Source organism: Anas acuta, chromosome Z, assembly GCF_963932015.1.
Source record: "Anas acuta chromosome Z, bAnaAcu1.1, whole genome shotgun sequence".
Lineage (NCBI taxonomy): Eukaryota > Metazoa > Chordata > Aves > Anseriformes > Anatidae > Anas > Anas acuta.
The window spans coordinates 76829263-76848667 of NC_089017.1; the positions used below are offsets into that span (position 1 = coordinate 76829263).

Genomic DNA, 19405 nt, shown 5'->3' on the forward strand with positions numbered 1-19405 from the left:
CATTGCACAGAGGCATCACCAAAACGGGAGGAGAAGGATGGTGGGATATTTCAGTGCTCTTGTGGTTTCGCTCGTGGCACACCTTCCTCCTCGGTTCCCTGAGAAAGGGTTTCCATTGCTGATTGCACAGAAGAAATTCAGATTCAGAGTTTGACCGTGGCACAGAAAATAGCTACTGAAAACATGGATGGCATCACTGAGAGGATAAAGGATTTAGAGTAGGCTCTTCCACTGCCATGTAACTGGAGAGCAGACAGCCTTCAAGTTCATTTTGTTTTAACAGGGAAGTATGCAAATGACTTTATGACTTTATTCATACACCTGCATGCAAACATACCAATACATATGCATATTTCTATAAGGATTTCAAGGGGGAAAAAAAAAAAAAAGAAGAAAGCGGCACACCTGGAAAGGCCAGAAACCTCTCAAAGAATTTGCCTAGCTTCTAAGTTTGCATGGAATGGATGTACTCATAAATCCACTGGTGAATACATTACAGCCGATTTCACAGCAGCAGAGATTTTAACAATTCCTAATGAACAAGCCCATATAAACCATAATAGAAATAGAGCCTCTCCCTATAAGCAACAGGGTACTGTAGTCACCCATTGTCACTAATCACCAAAACATCTGGCAAGGGAGACTGAGTGGTGCTTCATACAGAATATTTGTAACCTGTAACTTGTGAAAAAAACTCTCTAAAATTAAGTATAAGAGATATAGAAACTGTAGGATCACTGCTAGCAAAGTATTACATTTCTAACACATAGATTTTGTTCTTTATTCTTAGAAGTTGGCCAAACATTTGCTCTAGTTGTTTCCAACTGTCTGACAGAATTTTTGAAATTGTAAAGTATGTGTAATTATGCGATAACTAATGCATCATATAATCAGTCAACTCAGATGAAGAATACACTTAAAAAGTCAAATATCGTCCTGACTGTATCTTTGGCATGCTACAAGAAAAAGAATATAAACATAAATGAACAGGCAGCATCTGGAACAGATCTGCTTTCAGAAACTAATTCCATGATATGACAGATTATTTAGAAATTAGTAACACAAAGACGAGTATATACATTTTTGTGGTATTCTTGCAACATAAGAAATTATAGACGGATTATCTTCCTTCCCAAAACTGAGTATTACTGTTTCTTTAGGAGAATTTGTCTTGTAAATAACTTCTGTTGAAGAATTGTTTTAAAGGCTTTTATCCCGCTGCATTACTCTTGAAATAAACGGAAGTACCCTCTTTCCCAAAAGTCTGAAAAAGTCTAAGTCATTACACATGTGAAATACAAGCTGTACATTTGAACACACACACTTTCTGAAAAGCAATTCATATTTGTTGAAAGATACAAAATGGAGTTTATGTTTAATGTAAACTACTTATAAATTAATGCTAAAAATGCAGAATCAAAATTTCCCTGAAGCAGCACAGGCATAAAAATATTTGCCTTCAGAGAATGACTATACATCAACTATGGAAATTCAATGAAATTCACTATCTTTATTAATTATGTATTTAACAGAGATTCAGAATACACCTGCTGTGTTTTGGATCTGTAGGATCAAAAGTACTTCTGGGAGTGGAGAAACGAGGCCCTGCTATTGTTTGGCACCAGAATACACATTTGTGTAGCTCTCACCTTATATGCTCAAAATTACGTATGTGCTGGAGTCATTTATGTTTACGAGTAGCCTGAGGTCAAAATCTGAAATTAAACTTCTGCTGTGGAGGAATTACCTTCTTTAAGTAATTGTGAGACTATTCCACTACAGGCACCTGGCGTAGTAAATTTTTAGTGCGCTGCATTTTAGATAACTGCAAAGTTCAGTGTTTAGTATTATTTAAACAAGAAAATACAGTTTTCCAAAAGCAGCATCAGGTCTCCTAATCTTGGCTTGAGCTCCACTGCAGGTGTGCTTTGCCTTTCCATGGCTGCAGCTGGCCGAGATTTAACACACATTAGCATTAAAGCAGGTAGCTCAAGGAGGGAGCTGAATTTAGCTTCAGCTGGATGAGCTGCCAAGAGAACAAGCAGAAATACTCACGCTAGTTAGCCCAAGCCCAGACCTTACTGCTGAAGCTGTGATAATTGATAGAGAAATCGGTGGTTAACAATTCACTCATCACTATGACACTGATCAGTAAGGCATACGGTTATCACAGAAAAGTGAGTAGAAAGATACCACATGCTCGAGTGATTTTGGGGAAGAGACAGTGCCCAGGATCCCCAGCATGCCCATCAGCCCCCTGCCTACCCTCAGCATCCCCTCTTTGTTACCAGAAGAGTCTTACAGTGCTCGTGGGACCTACACGGGCACCACCACCACTCCTCACCCCATGGGAAGAGCGCAGGAGAAGAGACCGAAAGACAAAGAAAGCAGCCCGCAGGGAAGGAATTGCTAATTAAACCTGTTTGCAGAGCGTGCGAGCAGCGATGCAGTGCCAGGCAGGCAGGGCACTCGCACAGGCTCTGACCTGAAGCACATCGAGCTACCTTTGGCTTACCCACTCCAACCACTTACTGCTCTCAGCAAGGCGCCTTTCATCGTATGTTTCTGCAGAACCCCGCAGACACCTCTGGACCCATGCATGTGTCCGTACACCTTCTTACAAGGTGTGTGCAAGCAGCTTTTTCCCTCCATGGTTGGACCTGCAGCCGGGAGAAGGCTTTTTATTGTGCAGGCTGCACAAAACAAGGAGATTAGCCGAAGCCTGCAGAATCGGAATTTACAAACACACACACAGCACTGCTCAGGCAGTGTTTTTCTGGAGACCAAAGCATGAACGAGCTCTGCCATTTGCGGTCTGAGTAGAGATCTGACTTGTTGTTAAGTTCTGGCTGATCAACAGCAGCTGTGACCTTCAAATAAGCTCAACTTGGCCAGCAAGCCAAGACGCCCAGTGCGGAGACAGAGCTTGGACACGGTGCAGCCCAGTCTCACAGTCAGTGAGAAGCTCCCTGCAATTTTTTTTATTATTATTATTTTTTTACAGTATCTGAAACATACTTTACATAAAACATAATAAGAAAAAAAAAATACAGCCTGGGAACAACACCCCTGAAAAAGCTCTTTATAAACAAGCATATACATGGTAATCAGTTTGTATTTCTACTTCTCCCAGATGACAAAAAAGCAAAATTTGACCTGCAGAGCTGGGCTGAAGCAGTGTCTATTTCCAGAACAGCTCACCCAAATGCAAAGATGCAGACAGCTAAGAAACCTTGGCAAATACAATTCTGATTTTCTGATCCAGAATTCCACCTTGCTAAGTGCTCTGTCGGCACAGGCATACACACGGCCACCACCAGGTGAAGGGTTACTGGCCACCACCTCGTCATTAAAGGGGGGACACTGAGCTCTACAGGACAGATCAGTAAAGCACTTTTGGGTATGCTCTGATGTCAAATCTGCTGAGCTGGGACCTCTTGTCCCGCCTTCTGAATGAGCTGCACAGGGGGCATTTTAAAAATATTATATTTTATATATCTATATATTTATTAAATCTTCAAAAACACAAGGATCACAGACCTAAGTGGCATTCATTTGGAAGTGTTCACAGACAGTGACTCAACTCACGTAGATCTGGGCTGATAGAAATTTAGGCAAAGGGAAGCAGTACTGGAAATCTGACAGGTACCCCCAGTTTAAGAGCAGCTGGTTTTGTTGGTCAGCTTCACGTCCCAGACTTCAGGGTCCCAAATGCCTTTTAAAAGCATAAGTATGAGGGGACAGCTGGAATATCTGCTTTTTGTTGTTAGTTGTGGTGGGTTTGGTTGGTGGAGGAGGTGGAGGGTTTTTAGTTTGTTTGGTTTTTAAAACATTAGTAGAAGAACCCAAAAAAATTTACCTTCCATTTGTTCTAGAGCTCAAAAAAATGTAGTAAATCAGTAGTAAGAAAAGATTATTTTGCATATCAACATTCTAAAATAATTTACATTTTGTTCAAAAAGCCTAGTCATGTTTGAAATCCTTTACTTTTATATACATACACATGCAAAACATCTCTAAGTTCTTCCAACAGGTTTAACGTTGTCAGTATCAGCTTTTATGAATTTAAGTCATGGAGGGAGAGTACACTCAGAATTGTTATCATATTTAAAATAACGCACTGAACTTTAGGGCACACACTTTTTCCTGCCTCTGTGATATCTGGCTTCTTGCTTTCAGTGGATTTCAATCTACCGTGTTTTGTTTTTGTTTTAATTTTTAATTATTATTTTGTATTTCATAATAGCCAAACAACTTAAAATCTAAGAATAGGTGTTTTTCCTTGTATTTGCAGATCTAAATAATTCAGCAACATCAAGTGGTAATAACTTTGCTTCCTAGCATTTAAGAAGATGCTTGGGGAAAGAAAAGAAAAAACACCACCCTACTCTCTCTGATGTTTAAAATCATTTTTTCCTCTTGGGCTCACAAGACAATCAGCATACCACACACTTATTTGTAGGAATTTATTTTAAAGTACACCTCTTCTCCTTTTTTTTTTTTTCCCTCTATTTCCTCCAGAAATTTAATAATTCATAACACTGGGGGTATGACAGAACTTTCTGGTCTTTGATTTTATCTATTTTTCAGTACTACAGGGCACTATTTGATTTAAAATATATATATATATTCTTCCTGTTGACACTTCAATAAAAAGCAACCATTGTCTTACTTCTCTATAAACTCCTTCATTTATTTCTTGCACCTAGATCTTGAATAGATTGTGGTACATGGGAAGTCAATCTCATGTCTTTATTTAGGTGTCCTACAACATAAAATAAACCCGCAGCGTCAAATTAGCTGTCTCACTCATCGGTGGCATCAGTTCTGTGGGTTTCTGCTTCTTACTCAACCACAGTGGAAATTAAAGTGAAGCTATGAAATTCTTTCATTTTTCCCTTTTTGTTACGAATTTATCTTATTTTTAGCTTTCTCCTTCAAACTCTTAAGGACAGCCAGGAGAAGCTCTCCTCCCTGCACTGCCTTCCTGCGAATCAAAGGCAATTCCCCTCAATGCCACAGTGTCTGACCTCGTCTGTCCAGGAGAGGAACTGAGAGCAACTGTTCCACACCAGCCAGTGCTCAGCACTGCCAGAGCAAAACACGAGATTTTAATCCAATTGTGGCAGAGAAAAATTTATTATTATTATTATTATTATTATTATTATTATTATTATTATTATTATTATTATTATTATTATTATTATTATTATTAAATTAATAAATAATATTAATATTTAATATTTATAAATAATAATAATAATAATAATATTAATAATAATAATAATAATAATAATAATAATAATAATAATAATAATACAAACCAGAATTTTGCTGCAGAATGTTTCACCCTTATGTGAAGCTCAGACAAGAGACAGCTACAGGAGCATCGCTTTGGTCTGCTCCTTGACCTCACGAGTTCCCTATAGCCAAAAACAGTCCAGCAACCCTTTTTCTGAGGTGCAGTATCCAAGCAAACAGCCCACTCTGGGCAACCACCACCAAATCCACCAGAATACAAATACAATCCCCCCTTCTGGGGACAAGGGGAAAAAATAAAATACATTCTTGCTAAATGAGGAACATCTCTTGCTTTCCTGGGAGTACAATGCCAAATCACTTCCAAAGTCAGTTCACACAATCAGCCAATCTCATGTCTTGATGCTACTGAGATCATCAACTAGATATTTAGCTAAATCGTGCTAACTACAAGTTTCCATACTAAAAGAAAATAAGTGTCATTAATAGTAGCTGCAGAGTCTTCACTGTCCAGATGGAGCTCAACAGTAGGTAAACGCTGACACACAACCAGGCTGAATGTGGAAATTTCAGAATTACGTTTATGAAGTGTGTATCTGACTCAGTTTGCCCACACACTGATGTGCTGTGTGACAGAAGGGTTAAAATTATTCCCCTGGGGCAGCTATGGACAGCACCCACTAGAGCAGGTCCAGGCTGGCATGAGCTGGATAGTCTTCTGCATTAATCATTTAACACAGGGCTGCCCGGTCATCACTTGTCACCTACGTAAAGGAAGGTCATGTGAAAAGAGTTCATGAGACACGTCCCTGGCTGCTGAGGATTCAGCTGCTCCACATAAACCGAGGCAGACGAGATGCTGGCCGTGCCCACCAAGTAACGCTGGTAATGCTGCCAGCTCAGACAAAGCTTCTTCTTTAATGTCTGGCTCCAAAACGGAACGTGCTGCAGCCAGGTTGACTAATAAATATTGGCTTGCTTTGCAAAGGTCACCATGTGTTGCTGTAGGATTCCTGCTCTGCGCGCCCCTCTGACGAGGCTAAACCTTGCACGGGAGCCCAAGTCCTTTGGCAAGAAGAACCAAGGGATGACCAAAGGGAGCTGCTGAACCCCACAGTCTGGCCTCCAAAAAGTGGTTCATCCTTTCAAGAAAAGGCACTCATTGGCACTTTGTCATTGCCATCCACACCTTTGCTTGTCCCTCAGGGCACAGACAGGTGACAGAAGCCTGGAGACAGTGGTGACAGCTCTGGCAGTGCTCCCACCTTCAGTCGATAGGAAGGTGGGCAGGAGAGAACTTCTCCTCCTTGCTCTGTGGGTATCTTTCTAGCTGGATTTCATAAGCAGTATCTTCAGCTTCCTCATGGTGGTTCACTCACACGCTTGCAGTGCATTTTCTGGTTTTGTGGTTGAGGGTGTTGCTTTTTTCTGGTTTGCACCATGCAGACCTATGTCTAACTTTCCTTAACGGCACCAGCTGCTTTGTTAAAAAGTACTTTAAAAAACAAAGTAAATCACAATCACTTTTGTCTCCTGCCTCGGTTAATAGTACATACTCATAAACACCATTCCAGTAACTTTGCAATTGTAATGAAATGAACAAAAAACTCATGTACAGCCAGAAATGCCTGAGTTACCTGAAAATCCAGACTGTACAGGTTTGGCATGCTATGGCTACTACAAACAGGTGGGATATGTTCAAACTGCAGTCTGTCAAAGCCAGAAGGGTTCTCAAGGATTTTGCTGGTTTGTTTTTTTTAACTAAGCTTGCTCTCGGCAATGTTCCCATCCGGACAGGCAAGGGGAATAAACAGCAAAGCATGGGTGACATCTGTTCAGCTGGGCGCAATCTGAGAGGAAAATCAAAGGTAAACAAGTGCACACAGATGTATGCAGTTATCAGGAAAAGGACGGGTCGCTACAACTCCTCGGCGAAGCAGACTTCTTGTCTTCAATTCCTGGTCGCTTGGCCCTGGCAAGTCACCCGCTGGATACTTTCTCCCACGACTGATAACCACATCCGTCTTCTTCCCAGGGCAAGCAAGGCTAGCGCTGCTAACACCTGCTTGGCATTGGAATCGAGCTGGTTATTTGCAATGGCTTTGCACTAGAGAAGTGTGCTAACTGAGGTGAGCAAGCGCCAGCACTTTCAGCATGGGCTCTGCCATGCATTTTGTACCATGGGGTGCCCTCACCGCTGCAAAGCACCAGCTGCAATCTGCCCCTGCTAAACACCGCAAGGGTCCAGGCCATGTCAGGAGCAGCAGTGGTGGTGTGTGAGCATCGGGTGCTCTGCCAGCCCTGAGACTTCCACCCCAGCAAGGAGCTGCAGCTCGGAGGGGAAGGGGGAGCTTTCACCCCACTGCTCCCTGCTGACACCCAGAAACGTGCCATGTGCTTGGGAAGCCTGGAGGAAAGTGAGGAACTACAGCTCGAACCTGAAACTAGTGAGCAAGCTAAAAGACGATGTCAAATGCCCTGCTATAGCATTGGTGTGAACGCTGCTTTTTTCCACCTCAGCAAAAAAGCAGCGCTCTGCAGTTCTCAGGCTGCCCCATTTATTGTGTCCTGTTCCCCCTCCAAGGCAGTCCCACACTTGTGACAAGACAGGTCCTGTGACGTGCCATTCCCAGAGGGTGCCCTAGATTTTGTACCTCAGAAATTTCTCCCCTTTTGTCCCTACAGGACACGTACTGTCCCGGCACTCAGCCGAGCCCTGGCTGCACCTGCAGAGAGGCAGCCCAGTCCCCCACAGGTCTCATTTATCTGGAGACATGGATGTGGCAGGCTAAGACTGAAGTAATGCAGGAGCTCTGCTCCTATACCTTTCCTGGGACACGCAGAGCACAGCTAGCAATAGGAGAGCTCACAGCAATCAGTTCGGCAGCACGACTGCCACTGCAGAATAAGCAGCCGTACAGCCATGCCCGCAAGCATTCAGAGGGTCCTTTTGGAGGCAGGACTTTTTTTCCCATCCCAAACATGAGCTTGCACTGAACAGCATCACAGTAAATGAATGTTTTCACCCCGTAATGGCCACCTCTGGACTCACCTGGATGAGCCACGCTGCCCAACCCATGCCTGCACCTCCAACTCCCAGCAGAACCAAACTGCCCGATACCCTGTTCTGCTGATTCAGAGATTCACTATCTGGATTAAGACAGAACAGGTATTGTGGCCAGTTCCCACCTTACCATGTCTAAAGAGTAGTGTAGGAATTAACCAAGACACCTTCCTGGCTTTTCCATGGATGGACAGACTGAAGCAAGAGTTGGCCCCTCGGACCCACACCACCCATGACAAAAATAGCTGGGCTGCAGATGAGGCATGCTCATGGACACAATACTGACAGCCTCCATGATCTCCATGTACCAATGCGGAGAGTACGGCAGCCACAGTCAACTGTCACGTTGTAAAGCATAGCAATTATTTTACAGTGCTGGAAATAGTGCAGCAGCATTTATAGAAAGCAACCAACTACAGCCAGTCCCATGGTGATTTTCATTACTCTGCAAACACAGGAAAGGTATATACACACTACATATATATATATATATATATATATATATATATGTATATATACATATATATATATACACACACAAACACACCCTGCAAAGTAAAAGGAAAAAAACATCCCCTCCAGACTTATAACTAGTGAACCTGAAGTGAAAATACCTCTGAATTTACAGGTCAGGTAGCATTGCTTGAAACCACTGGCAAAAACACATATTTTACAGAACAAACAGCTTAATCCAGAAAGAACAACATGACCTAATCAGCTCCTCCAGCTGACCTGGCTCATTAAGATATCTATTTTGCTAGTTTCAATTAGGATACACAAAAAATTGCTCATGGCCAGCTGGTATCAACTAAAATAAGAAACATGGCATTATCATCCTTTTTCTACTGTGTGAAAAATCTGTTAATGTCTGAAGGCCTGCAAACCATCTTAACCCTGAAAGGAAGACAATAATACAAACATCTTGATTCGATAGATGAAGCCCAGTATCAGGCACTACAGATAGCTACAGAAATTGTACATTATTATGTCTGAAGAGAAGTTTAAGGTTTACTTTTATTTTTAAAAAACAACATTCCTTGCCGGCAATTTCTTTGTGGTTCCAAATGAGTCTGCACAAAAAAGCAAAACAGCTTTGTATCACAGGCACAGTGCAAACTAGGATACTCATAGGCCTTTTCTCAAACCATGCTAGAACTTACTAGGTGAAATACACCTCTAAAATATACACCAAAAGGTAAGTCTTTGTGATCTCTTTGAAAAGAGATCACATGAAGTAGATTGAGAAATTCAGTTTTCACTTTGCTGTACCCACAACTTTTTCCAACCCTTCTTATATTCAGCAAGCAGCAAAGAGAAAGCTGACGGAAAATAAATGAAGGCATTCAAAAATAAAATGATGGCTGCAACCAACCTCACAAAAATAACAACAGAAAAGTCACCACCTTGGAAGCTTGAGTTATCCCCAAGATCTTAAGCTAAACAATTGATCACTACAAACAGCAACATTTCTTGCATTCAGCCCTGGGTCTTAATGCACACCATCATCTAGTAGTTTCTAAAGGTTTTAAGATCTAAAATATTCAATTGTTATTCATTGCATGAAGCTTCTGGACAATCATTGGGAGTGAGGGGGAGGAAAAGAACCAGGTGAAGGGTTCATTGAAAGGAGTTTGCGTCAGCCACTAAGGTGAGCAGCTCCACCTCTCTATTAAAACAAGTTATCCCTGGTGCCTCCAGCCTCTTACCATCTGCTTACACAGATATGACATTAACTCAGACATCCGTAATAACACAGCAGAAGCAGCACTTTGTGTGGATTCTCAGATACAGAGGACACCCATTTCCACCACAAAAGGCCTGCAGCCATTCTGCAGGCTGCTCTGCAAGCACGGCACAGAGATGTCCTCCCGCTCCATGCTGCCCGCTGCCCGACCAGCATCCTCCCTCCTCGGGATGAGGAAGCAAAGCTGCCAGCTCAGCAGTTCTGCCCTCTCTCTTCTCACAGATGCACAGGCAGCGCAACTACGTATTTTTGACTTGCTGTGGCTTAATAAGTGGCTGTTAACTGACCTACATTAACCGACCCATGAAAACATCTTCAGCCCATTGCTAGAGTAAAATAAAATGTGCTCTAGTAACCTCGCTGGCTGCATTTTCCAACAGTGTAGCTGCTTGTAAATTCACTGTGATTTTTCCATTTATAGAAGTAGTTTTGTTTTGTTTTGTTTTTTTCTTTATTTATTTTTTTTTTTTTTCTTGAGCATTCCCTGCCTTTCCAAGCATATGCTAATGCCATGCTGAATGATGCATGGTCTCAACGGGGCATGATCTACATGCAGGCATAAGCCTTGGTGAAGTTGCAGAAGTGACAGCAATGCTTAATCTAGTTAAATGATACAGGATTTAGATATTTGTTAGCCAGAACTGTGAAAAACACTGTGAAAAACACAGTACTAGGGACCGATGACAAATTCCACATGACTAGGTTGAACACGAATATAGAAGCAGGGAACTGATTTGCACAGAGTTGCATGTCTATGGCAGAAGCAAGATTACAGAAACAAAGAGAAAAGGTGACAGCCAAAAAAGTTTTGGGAAGAGTAATGGCTAGCATGGCTAGCCTGAAATTATAAACTAGGATACTGTCTGTTATGCTCTTACTTTCTCCAGCAAAACCAGGGGACACAGGGAGTTGCTTATGAGCCTTTATAAAGTAACAAACAGAGTCTTATCCAACTAACACCAGACCCATTGACCTAACCCACAAGGCCCCAAGCAATGGACAGCCATTCAGACCTAAGGAAAGGTTTGCATGACACCTGTTATTAAAAACTTATGAATAAATAAAAATCCTGAAGCTTAAAGGCTTATAGCAAAAATCTGGGCTCTCATTTCTGTGGTGACCACTATTCTGGCTTACCACAGCCTACATATTTACAAGTCGTCAATTTATGGTGTATGTGTAGACAATATACTGTGTGCGATGATAAGAAACATTATACATGATATGTATACAGGCCCACACATTTATTTGTGTTATCTGCACAGCACTGAGTACCAAAAGAACTCAGCCAGCACAGTGATAAAATACAGGCTATGTAATAAACAGCCGTACAACATTTCCCTTAACGCTGGGATAGCATAAATAAAAAGTATCCCTCTATGGTTTGTGTTTCCTTGTGGCTCACATTATTGTTATGTATGTCTGCACGGTGATCTTTGCATTATTCAAAAAAAAAAAAAAAAGTTGAACATTTGTTTCATTTTCCCCCATAAATCACTTCAATGTGAATAGGTCAGGTTTAGCTTTCCTCCTGTTCATTTTCCAAAAAAAGTCATTTCATGCTTTAAGATAAATCAGTCAACATACATAAACCAACCACCAGCTAACAGTGAATTACAACAACAACAACAAAAACATACAAAGCAATAAACATATAAGAAAAAACAACACTCAAGAACTAAACAAATACGGAACATAACAGGCTTGTCTTTTCTCAGACACTTCTAACATAATCATATGCAATAGTTTTATACCACTGTATGATCTAATCCTTCATTAATGTTGGTGTATTTAATGATTGCAAAAATCTCATAATATTCTCAGCGTTTCTTCAGTCATTCTAGAATCAATACATCACAGTGAAATATTAAACCTCAGGTTAAGAAGAGTCTTTTTAAAGAAAAAAATAAATTAAGAAAAACATGTTTATTAAAAATGTAATGCTTTTGATTCTGAAATGAAATGAGAATGGCGAAATGAATGCTTCCTGAAAGTCCGAAAAAAAAAGCCTCAGAATGCATCCCAAACAAAACATCTGTTTCACTCTCAGTTTCTATGCCTGCAAAAAAAGCATGAGTCATTCTTGAATGCCCTAGGATGGCTGCACAACACTGCACTACACAAGCAGTGCATGATTACTTCCCCCCTACTTTACCCCTTCCTCAGTTAGTTCTTCGAGCACTCTCAATGTATGCAGTGGTTTTTGTAAGTCTAAATCTACATCCTCACAGAACAACACTTTTGGTCTGCATGTTTCTAGGTAATCGTCTTTATATCCAATTCATCTGGTCTTCTGAAAAGCACCTCTACTTTTGTGACTCGGTTTATATTATGTGTCTAAGAAGGTGTGCTCCGTTTTTGTAAGGAACCTGACAATTCCCAGCCCACGAGCACTGTAAAGGTGTGCTCCTCAGGACGTCTTTAACAACTCACCCTGCATGCACATACAAAGTGGCTAGACCACAGGCCAGTAGCATCCATGTAAACAGCACCCCCAGAAAATGCAAATTTGTGCAAAAATGCTTTCTGCATGTGAAGGAAATTTTAAGGCCAGGTCCTGACTGGCAAGCAGAATGTGCTACAGGGTCAGGATGACCAAGGACTTGCAGATAGCTTCACACCACTTAACTTCACAGCTTGTGGCCAGCCACACCAGCCGTGCTGTTCCTCAAAGCAGTCTTACAGCTTGATTTCCAGCTCAAGGAGAGGCCTCGGCAAACCAGGAGCTGCCTATTCACCTGCAAACTTCTCTTACAATGCAGACTTAAAGGCTGAGGTGCCCCGCGTGTGAGGAATTCACCAGGGTCAGCAGGAATTTTCGTCCCAGCCGCCGCTTGATCCCATGGCAGCAACATCACACAGCAGGACTTGAATTCTGAAGGCCTGAAGTAACCGAGAGGCACAGACAGAAGTCTGGGTTAATAGAGGTAGTTTTGTAAATCTGGATATGGGTTCCTGCAAAATGGGGATAGTATCAAAAAAAAAAAAAAAAAAGGGTTAAAAACTGTAATGAGGATTCAGTTATCTTACTGCTTTTTTAATCAGAGCATACTACTAGAACCATGTAAAATTCTATTCTAGCCTCCTACAGAGATGCCTGTGCCATCTCATTTCTTATAAAAATCAGTTTCTTATCCCATGCTGTAGGAAGGGGCAAAGAGCTGAGAACATACCAACAAATCTAGAGGGAAGAAACTCAAGAATAATTCCTTTTGGCTCTTTTCTTCTCTGCCTTTTCCTCTTCTACACCCAGCCCCTACCCAATCCCTTTTCCACATGAGGCCCTTTTCCAAACTTCCCATGCAAAAATCAGATGCGGTCCAGAAGACTACATCCCAACTCAGGGCAGCCAGTGCTGTGAGGCAACTCTGACCAGCGAGCAGGAAGGAAACCGTTCAGCCCCTGTGGTAAACAAAATAAAATGCTTAAAAAGCATGTCAGGCCTTAGAGCAGCCAGAACTGATTGTGCAAAGTGGGAACTCCCAAAGATTTTGAACGTGGGTTCTCTTTTTCATTCTGAAATAATCCCCTGAGGCTCTGCGGATACATACAGCTCTGAAGAAACACTCGTCATACTGTGAGACCTTTAGCACTGGGCAATTGTGCCACGTGTGATGCCACACAGCACAAGAGCACGCTCCCTGCGTGGTCCTGCTGCTGCAGAGGAGGGCAGGAGGAAAGGCACAGGGAGGAGATACCCCTGCCCCACGCACTGGCCATAGCTACAAAGGTAACTCGGGCTCTGGTGTGTTAGCATCCCTCTTGTGCAGCCACAGGAACATGTAATGGAGTGGCTTTCTTCTGCCAAAGTGTCTTCTTCTGTGTCACCCTCCAGCCACCAGACTTCTCTTCTTCTATGCACCGTATTTAATAGGCAGCTGCAGCAACCGCTCCAAAGGTATTTCCCATGTAACAGAGTCTTCCTTCACATACAAAACGCCAAGGTTGCCAGGAACTGACTAAAGCTTATGATTATCTGAAGCAAGCGAACCAATCTGTTGAGAAAAGTCCTCATTTTTCTCCATTACTGTTTTGCTCTTTCATTAAACCACTAGTCACATTACAAGAAAAATACATGTTTATACATAAAATCACTCTGCAACCACTGCTAGCACCATGGACTGCCAATTTATCTTTTCAGATTAAAATTGCAAGGCAGCAAAGCATCTTTTGGATCAGCTACAGGATTTTCCAAGAATCCTTTTTCTTCTCAGCAGAAGTACAGCCTAACAATGAACAATGACTATAAATTATACAGGAGAACTGGTGTTTTTCAAATGAACGCCTGAGGTGGACTTGTCTGCATTTCAGAGCTTAAATAAGGAGCTGGATTTTTCAAATTTCAGGCCCCTTATCAGCTCCATTTGTAATACAAGGTGCTGAACACTTCTCAAAACCAGGTCTCCCACTGAATTGTTAAAACATGGACGTCAAAACTTACATGACCCACACCTTTAAAAAGTACTGCATGCCTAAACAGGCTTCACACTGTCACTGGGAATAATGAGTGTGTATGCTGTGAGGAAAACAGCGCTTCTGTGTGATATGTTCTTTAAATTTGGCATTAAACATTCTGAAATTTATCAAACATTGCATGCATATGCTTGGCATACTGCATATAAAATCAGTTCTCTTTTGATGTATCACAACACTGGTGGCTTTTTGATATAATCATATTCTTGGTCCAAGGTAAAAAGGTTGCTGGTTTCAGAGTCAGTTGCTGTCTCTGTGCATAAATGGGGTAGGTACTCTGAAAATACTTTCCCTGGAGAAATTAAAGTACTTCAAAATAAAAGTTCTCCTTAAAAACAGGTTTTACTTATTTTTCATTTTGTCTGGTACATCTGTTACCACCACATTAGCCACTAAAATTATCTTAAAGTGATGTATTGAAGTTCTGAGATATTTAGTTATGTGCAACATTTACCTGATACTGCTCAGTATTTCATCACTCATAATGAAAAGATTTTTCAAGTCCCTTCTCCTCAAAACTCTACTGACATTTTATTGCCACATTCAGTATTTAGTATCATCAGTGTAAAGAAAAAACATTAAAATATACACATTTTAAATAGTTACATAGGTAGTTATCCACTAGATATAAGCAGGAAACAACATATGTGGGTAGACAGAATTTCAGTGCCGCTGCAACTCCAGCACACAGCTTACCTCACTTCGGTTTTTCAGTTAAGTCTGCATAATTATCAGACATTCTAACTTCCACAAAAGAAGGTTTTTGTTTTTGTTTGGGTTTAAACACACTGTTCAAGTTTTAAACAAAGGAAGGGAAAAGACAATCATCCACCACAAGACTTCATTGCATCAATAGCACTACTCCCAGGAAGCCAGCTGGAAAGCTGTGCACACCTGCCTGGAAAAACACTTGCAGAAGAGCACCGAACTCCTTCAAAACCCAGGACTCTGAGGCTTTGAGGAACAAAAGAACATTTTAACTGGAGGCACAGTGAAGCCACATGAAATTCATGACGCTTAAGTAATTATGGAATTGGAAAAAAAATCTGTACAACTCCTACCTAGCGCAAGTTATCTACAAGAAATTTGAACTACATCTCTTGATATTTTTAGTTCATCTCTTCCTTACAAGTCAAAGCCTTTTCCTAAAGCTTGTAATGAACGTTTCACAAAGGAATAAATTAGGAGATTAATCTAACTCCGCAGTTGAGCTCTGGACCTAAAAATGCAATCATTTTGAATTCTATGTATTGAGATAGTTGTAGTGTGCAGCCTACAGAACAAATTCTCATAAGCTATAGGACAAAAAGAACCTCATGATACATACCTTCTGCTATTCAATATATAGTAGCTTTGGTCTGCCCTATTTATTGCTCTTCTACCTTGTATAAAATTCTCACTTAAAGGTACTCCAACTCAAAGACATCACTAAACCAGTTTTATTCCTAATTCCATGGATATCCACGGATATATTGCTCCAACTGAAACTTCTCTTGAAAGTTCTGTGTTTTGTACAAAAATTGCAGCATGGAATTATTTATTATTCTACAATGTTTTCCAGTAATAGTTAGTAAATAGTTCCTGTTAAATCCCTTCATCCCTGCCAATCCTACAGAAAATCCTCACATCAAAAAGTTTGGCTTCCTCTGTGTATAGCATTATTAGCAGCAGCACAAATTCTTACCAAGAACGGAGCGATCTTTTCCCCTGTTAAACTTAAATAGCAGCAACCGACATAAGGGCTGCTTCTTTTCAGGCCAAATTCTGTCTGCAAAGGATGAAGGAGTGCCTCTAGGAAAATATGCAGGTGATAGAGATCTCCTTGAATCCATCTCACTCTCTGCCTTGGGCTCGCTAGATAAGGAACCTCCCCAGCACCATGAAGAGGACCTCAGCACAGAGGGAACAAAGCACGGGCATGGAGAGAGGTGAGCAGGAGAGCTTCTGGCACTCATGCTGGACAAAAATGGGAGCAGAAAAGGAGCCCTCCTTGCTCACCTGAGCCTACGCATGCACACTTCTGGCACTCCAAAGTGACAAGCACCATCGCCATGGAGGCATCTTCATCCATAGAAAATCCCACAAACGGCGTGAAATGGGCACTACACGACACCAGTGGGGCTGCGTGCTACTGGCAGCGGCCTCAGGGGCTACAAGGGCATGAAGACGGGTTTTCTGAGGTACCCTAACCAACTCTTGAAACAACAATAAATCAAAAATTCAGGGATTTTTTACTGTTTTTCTGCCAGAATCTGGCTGGTGCTACAAATACTATGTAGCACAAAAACATGCGCGCGCGCACACATACACACACACACACACACAAAATAAAATAAAATAAAATAAAATAAAATAAAATAAACTAAAATAAAATAAAATAAAATAAAATAAAATAAAATAAAATATAAATAAAATAAAATAAAATAAAATATAAATAAAATAAAATAAAATAATTGACATAATACTGCTATTCATGACATAGGTTAAAAGAAGCAATCTCAGTCTAAATAATGCAAATAGCAAAATGTTTTCTCCAATAAAATGTAATACAAAAAAAACATGTAAGAGTTTGAGATACTGGATAATTAAAGGAAAAAAAATGCTTCATGCAAATGCACAACCTTCCACAAGAAAGTGCTACTTCAGTGCAGCAGAAGGAAAGAAAATGTAAGGTTTATTACAAACATCAACCTTTTCCAAACACCAAGCCAAAACACATTAAAATGACAAGTTAAACAGGTTGCCTCAGCAAAATATTTTAGAAAAGAAAACTATTCATCCATGACACCACAAGGTTCATTTAATGGCAAAGATTAAACTGCATTGGATTTGTTACTTAAAATGTCATCTTCTAGATAATATGCACACAGGAAAAAATAATAATAACCATCACATGTATCACAACCTAATCAAATCTATAAGAAAAGTTATCAAGGATTACCCATGTTTACAAGGAATTTTACAAATTAGGTCTCACTTTTTCACTGTAACAGTGATAATGACAATTTTGAAAGTTGGATGGAGTGTATCTTTTTCTTTTTTTGAATGAACACATTTTAGTTTTGAGTAAATGAAGTGGACAAGTCTCTAGCATTAACATAGGAATAAGCATGCATGGAAAAGCCTGTGACTAATTATACGATAGCTTTGAATACTAATTGGCTATGTATGCATCTGCTATCACACTACGCATCAATTCTGAATACAGCACTTCAGTGATGTTGTAAAACAAACAAAAACACCTTATTTTGTGTAACATACACAACTTTACATATAAATGATTCTTTCACCTGTCTTGTAAACCAATATCGAAATGATAAGACAGCTATTTCCTGCAATCGAAGTTTTCTTTCAACACAGTCTCCATTTACTTTTTCTCTAGTCTCCTAAAATTTAAATATCCTGCAAAAAAAAAATGAATCAACTGACCCAAAATCTCCCTCAAAACAATTCTCAATTTGCTTAAGTCTATATTAAGCATGCCTTAGGGAAAAAAAAAAAAAAAAAAAAAGAAAAAAAGAAAATAGACAAAAACAAATTAGAGAAGTATTAGCATCCACCTTCCTAATTGCCAGGTGATAGGTTCATGTGTACTCGCACTGTCTTTGATCTCTTCCTGCACAGGAGCATGCCTCTCACTCAAGCACCCACGCTCTTTTTAGGTCCCCAGTCATTTCAGGCAGAGACATTCCCTGGGGCTGCTCAGACCGCAATGCTTCCCGACATGCATGCAGCAGGCCCATCTGTCCCCGGAGAACTCTGCAGTCAAACCAAGACACATTTAATGAGTTTAAATGCTTGCTGCAAAGGGACTTCTTGGGTAGTAACTCTTAACTTGCAGAATTAAAGGCATCAGCCCTGCTTACGGTACCCATACCCTGAGAGCACGACCAAATTACACCAAACCTGCGCCAAATCCTGAGGGGGTGTGCACTGCACTGATTATCTGATGCCTTGTATATCACAGAGGTACACCCATTGACACCAGATGAGGATCTAACCTTACACAAAAACTAATTCCAGATAACAGAAGCAGTCTACACTAAGAATAGTAATTAATATAATTAGGTCAGGCATAGAAGGGAGTTCTTCAACCCATGGTGAATAAGCAGAAGCCACTTAAAATTCAAAACAATTAAAATGCTAATTAGTTTTTCTTCAATTGCCTGCTAAAATGATATCGCTCCATTTCATCTGTGTTTCTTCTGTCTAGATCAACCACTCGAGGAAGAAAAGAAAGAAGCACCAAGAACTCAACCTAAACCAAGTCTCTGTACAGCTGCAGACTGGGAGGCGTTTTTTACCTGAAGTGAATCTCCAGGTGCACAGCAGCCGCAGGACAAGCCCATTCTGAAAGTGGAGGTCTGCAATTTCCATGTCTCACAATCTAGGACCACAGGGGGGCAGAACATTTCTCTGTCTTTTCCTCAACTTTTTCTCCCTTTTCTTTCCTCCCCTCAGCAGATGTAAAAGTAAAACACGAGGTGAGGAGAACGCTAAAAATATTATTTGTGTATATTAAGCAAGTATCAAATATAAGTGTGCATTTACCATTTACCATATTTTCATTCAGATAGCCCACACTCGAAATAATGTGCACCAACTCAGAAAGTACAAGCAGAGGATGACAAATCCTACTGAATGCAAACAAAATCCAACACATGTGGGCGGAGAAGAGGGGCAAGGAAAGAATCAGTGAGACTGAACAACAGAATATTAGTGCTCAGGACCAAGAGGGATCCCAGGTTATCAAAGGCATGGAGGCTCCTGGCTGGAAAGGCTCTGGAATAAACTTTGCGTATTGCCTGAATACATGCTAATGCTGCTGCTAGATTACAAGGGAGAGAAAGGTTGTGTAATTTTTA

General features: G+C 40.8%; 1 protein-coding gene across 8 annotated transcripts in view; it reads right to left on the reverse strand.

The window, feature by feature from the left end:
• The window catches only part of MCTP1 (multiple C2 and transmembrane domain containing 1), a 274785-nt gene that overhangs the window by 237653 nt on the left and 17727 nt on the right, over positions 1-19405 (reverse strand). Inside the window, exon 1 of one of the 8 annotated variants that reach the window (XM_068667726.1) lies at positions 2533-2808. The exons of the other annotated variants lie outside the window; for them this stretch is intronic. Coding sequence (XP_068523827.1) covers positions 2533-2808 — 276 coding nt within the window. Of the gene's footprint in view, positions 1-2532; positions 2809-19405 lie in introns of those variants that run through there. 8 annotated transcript variants of the gene reach the window in all.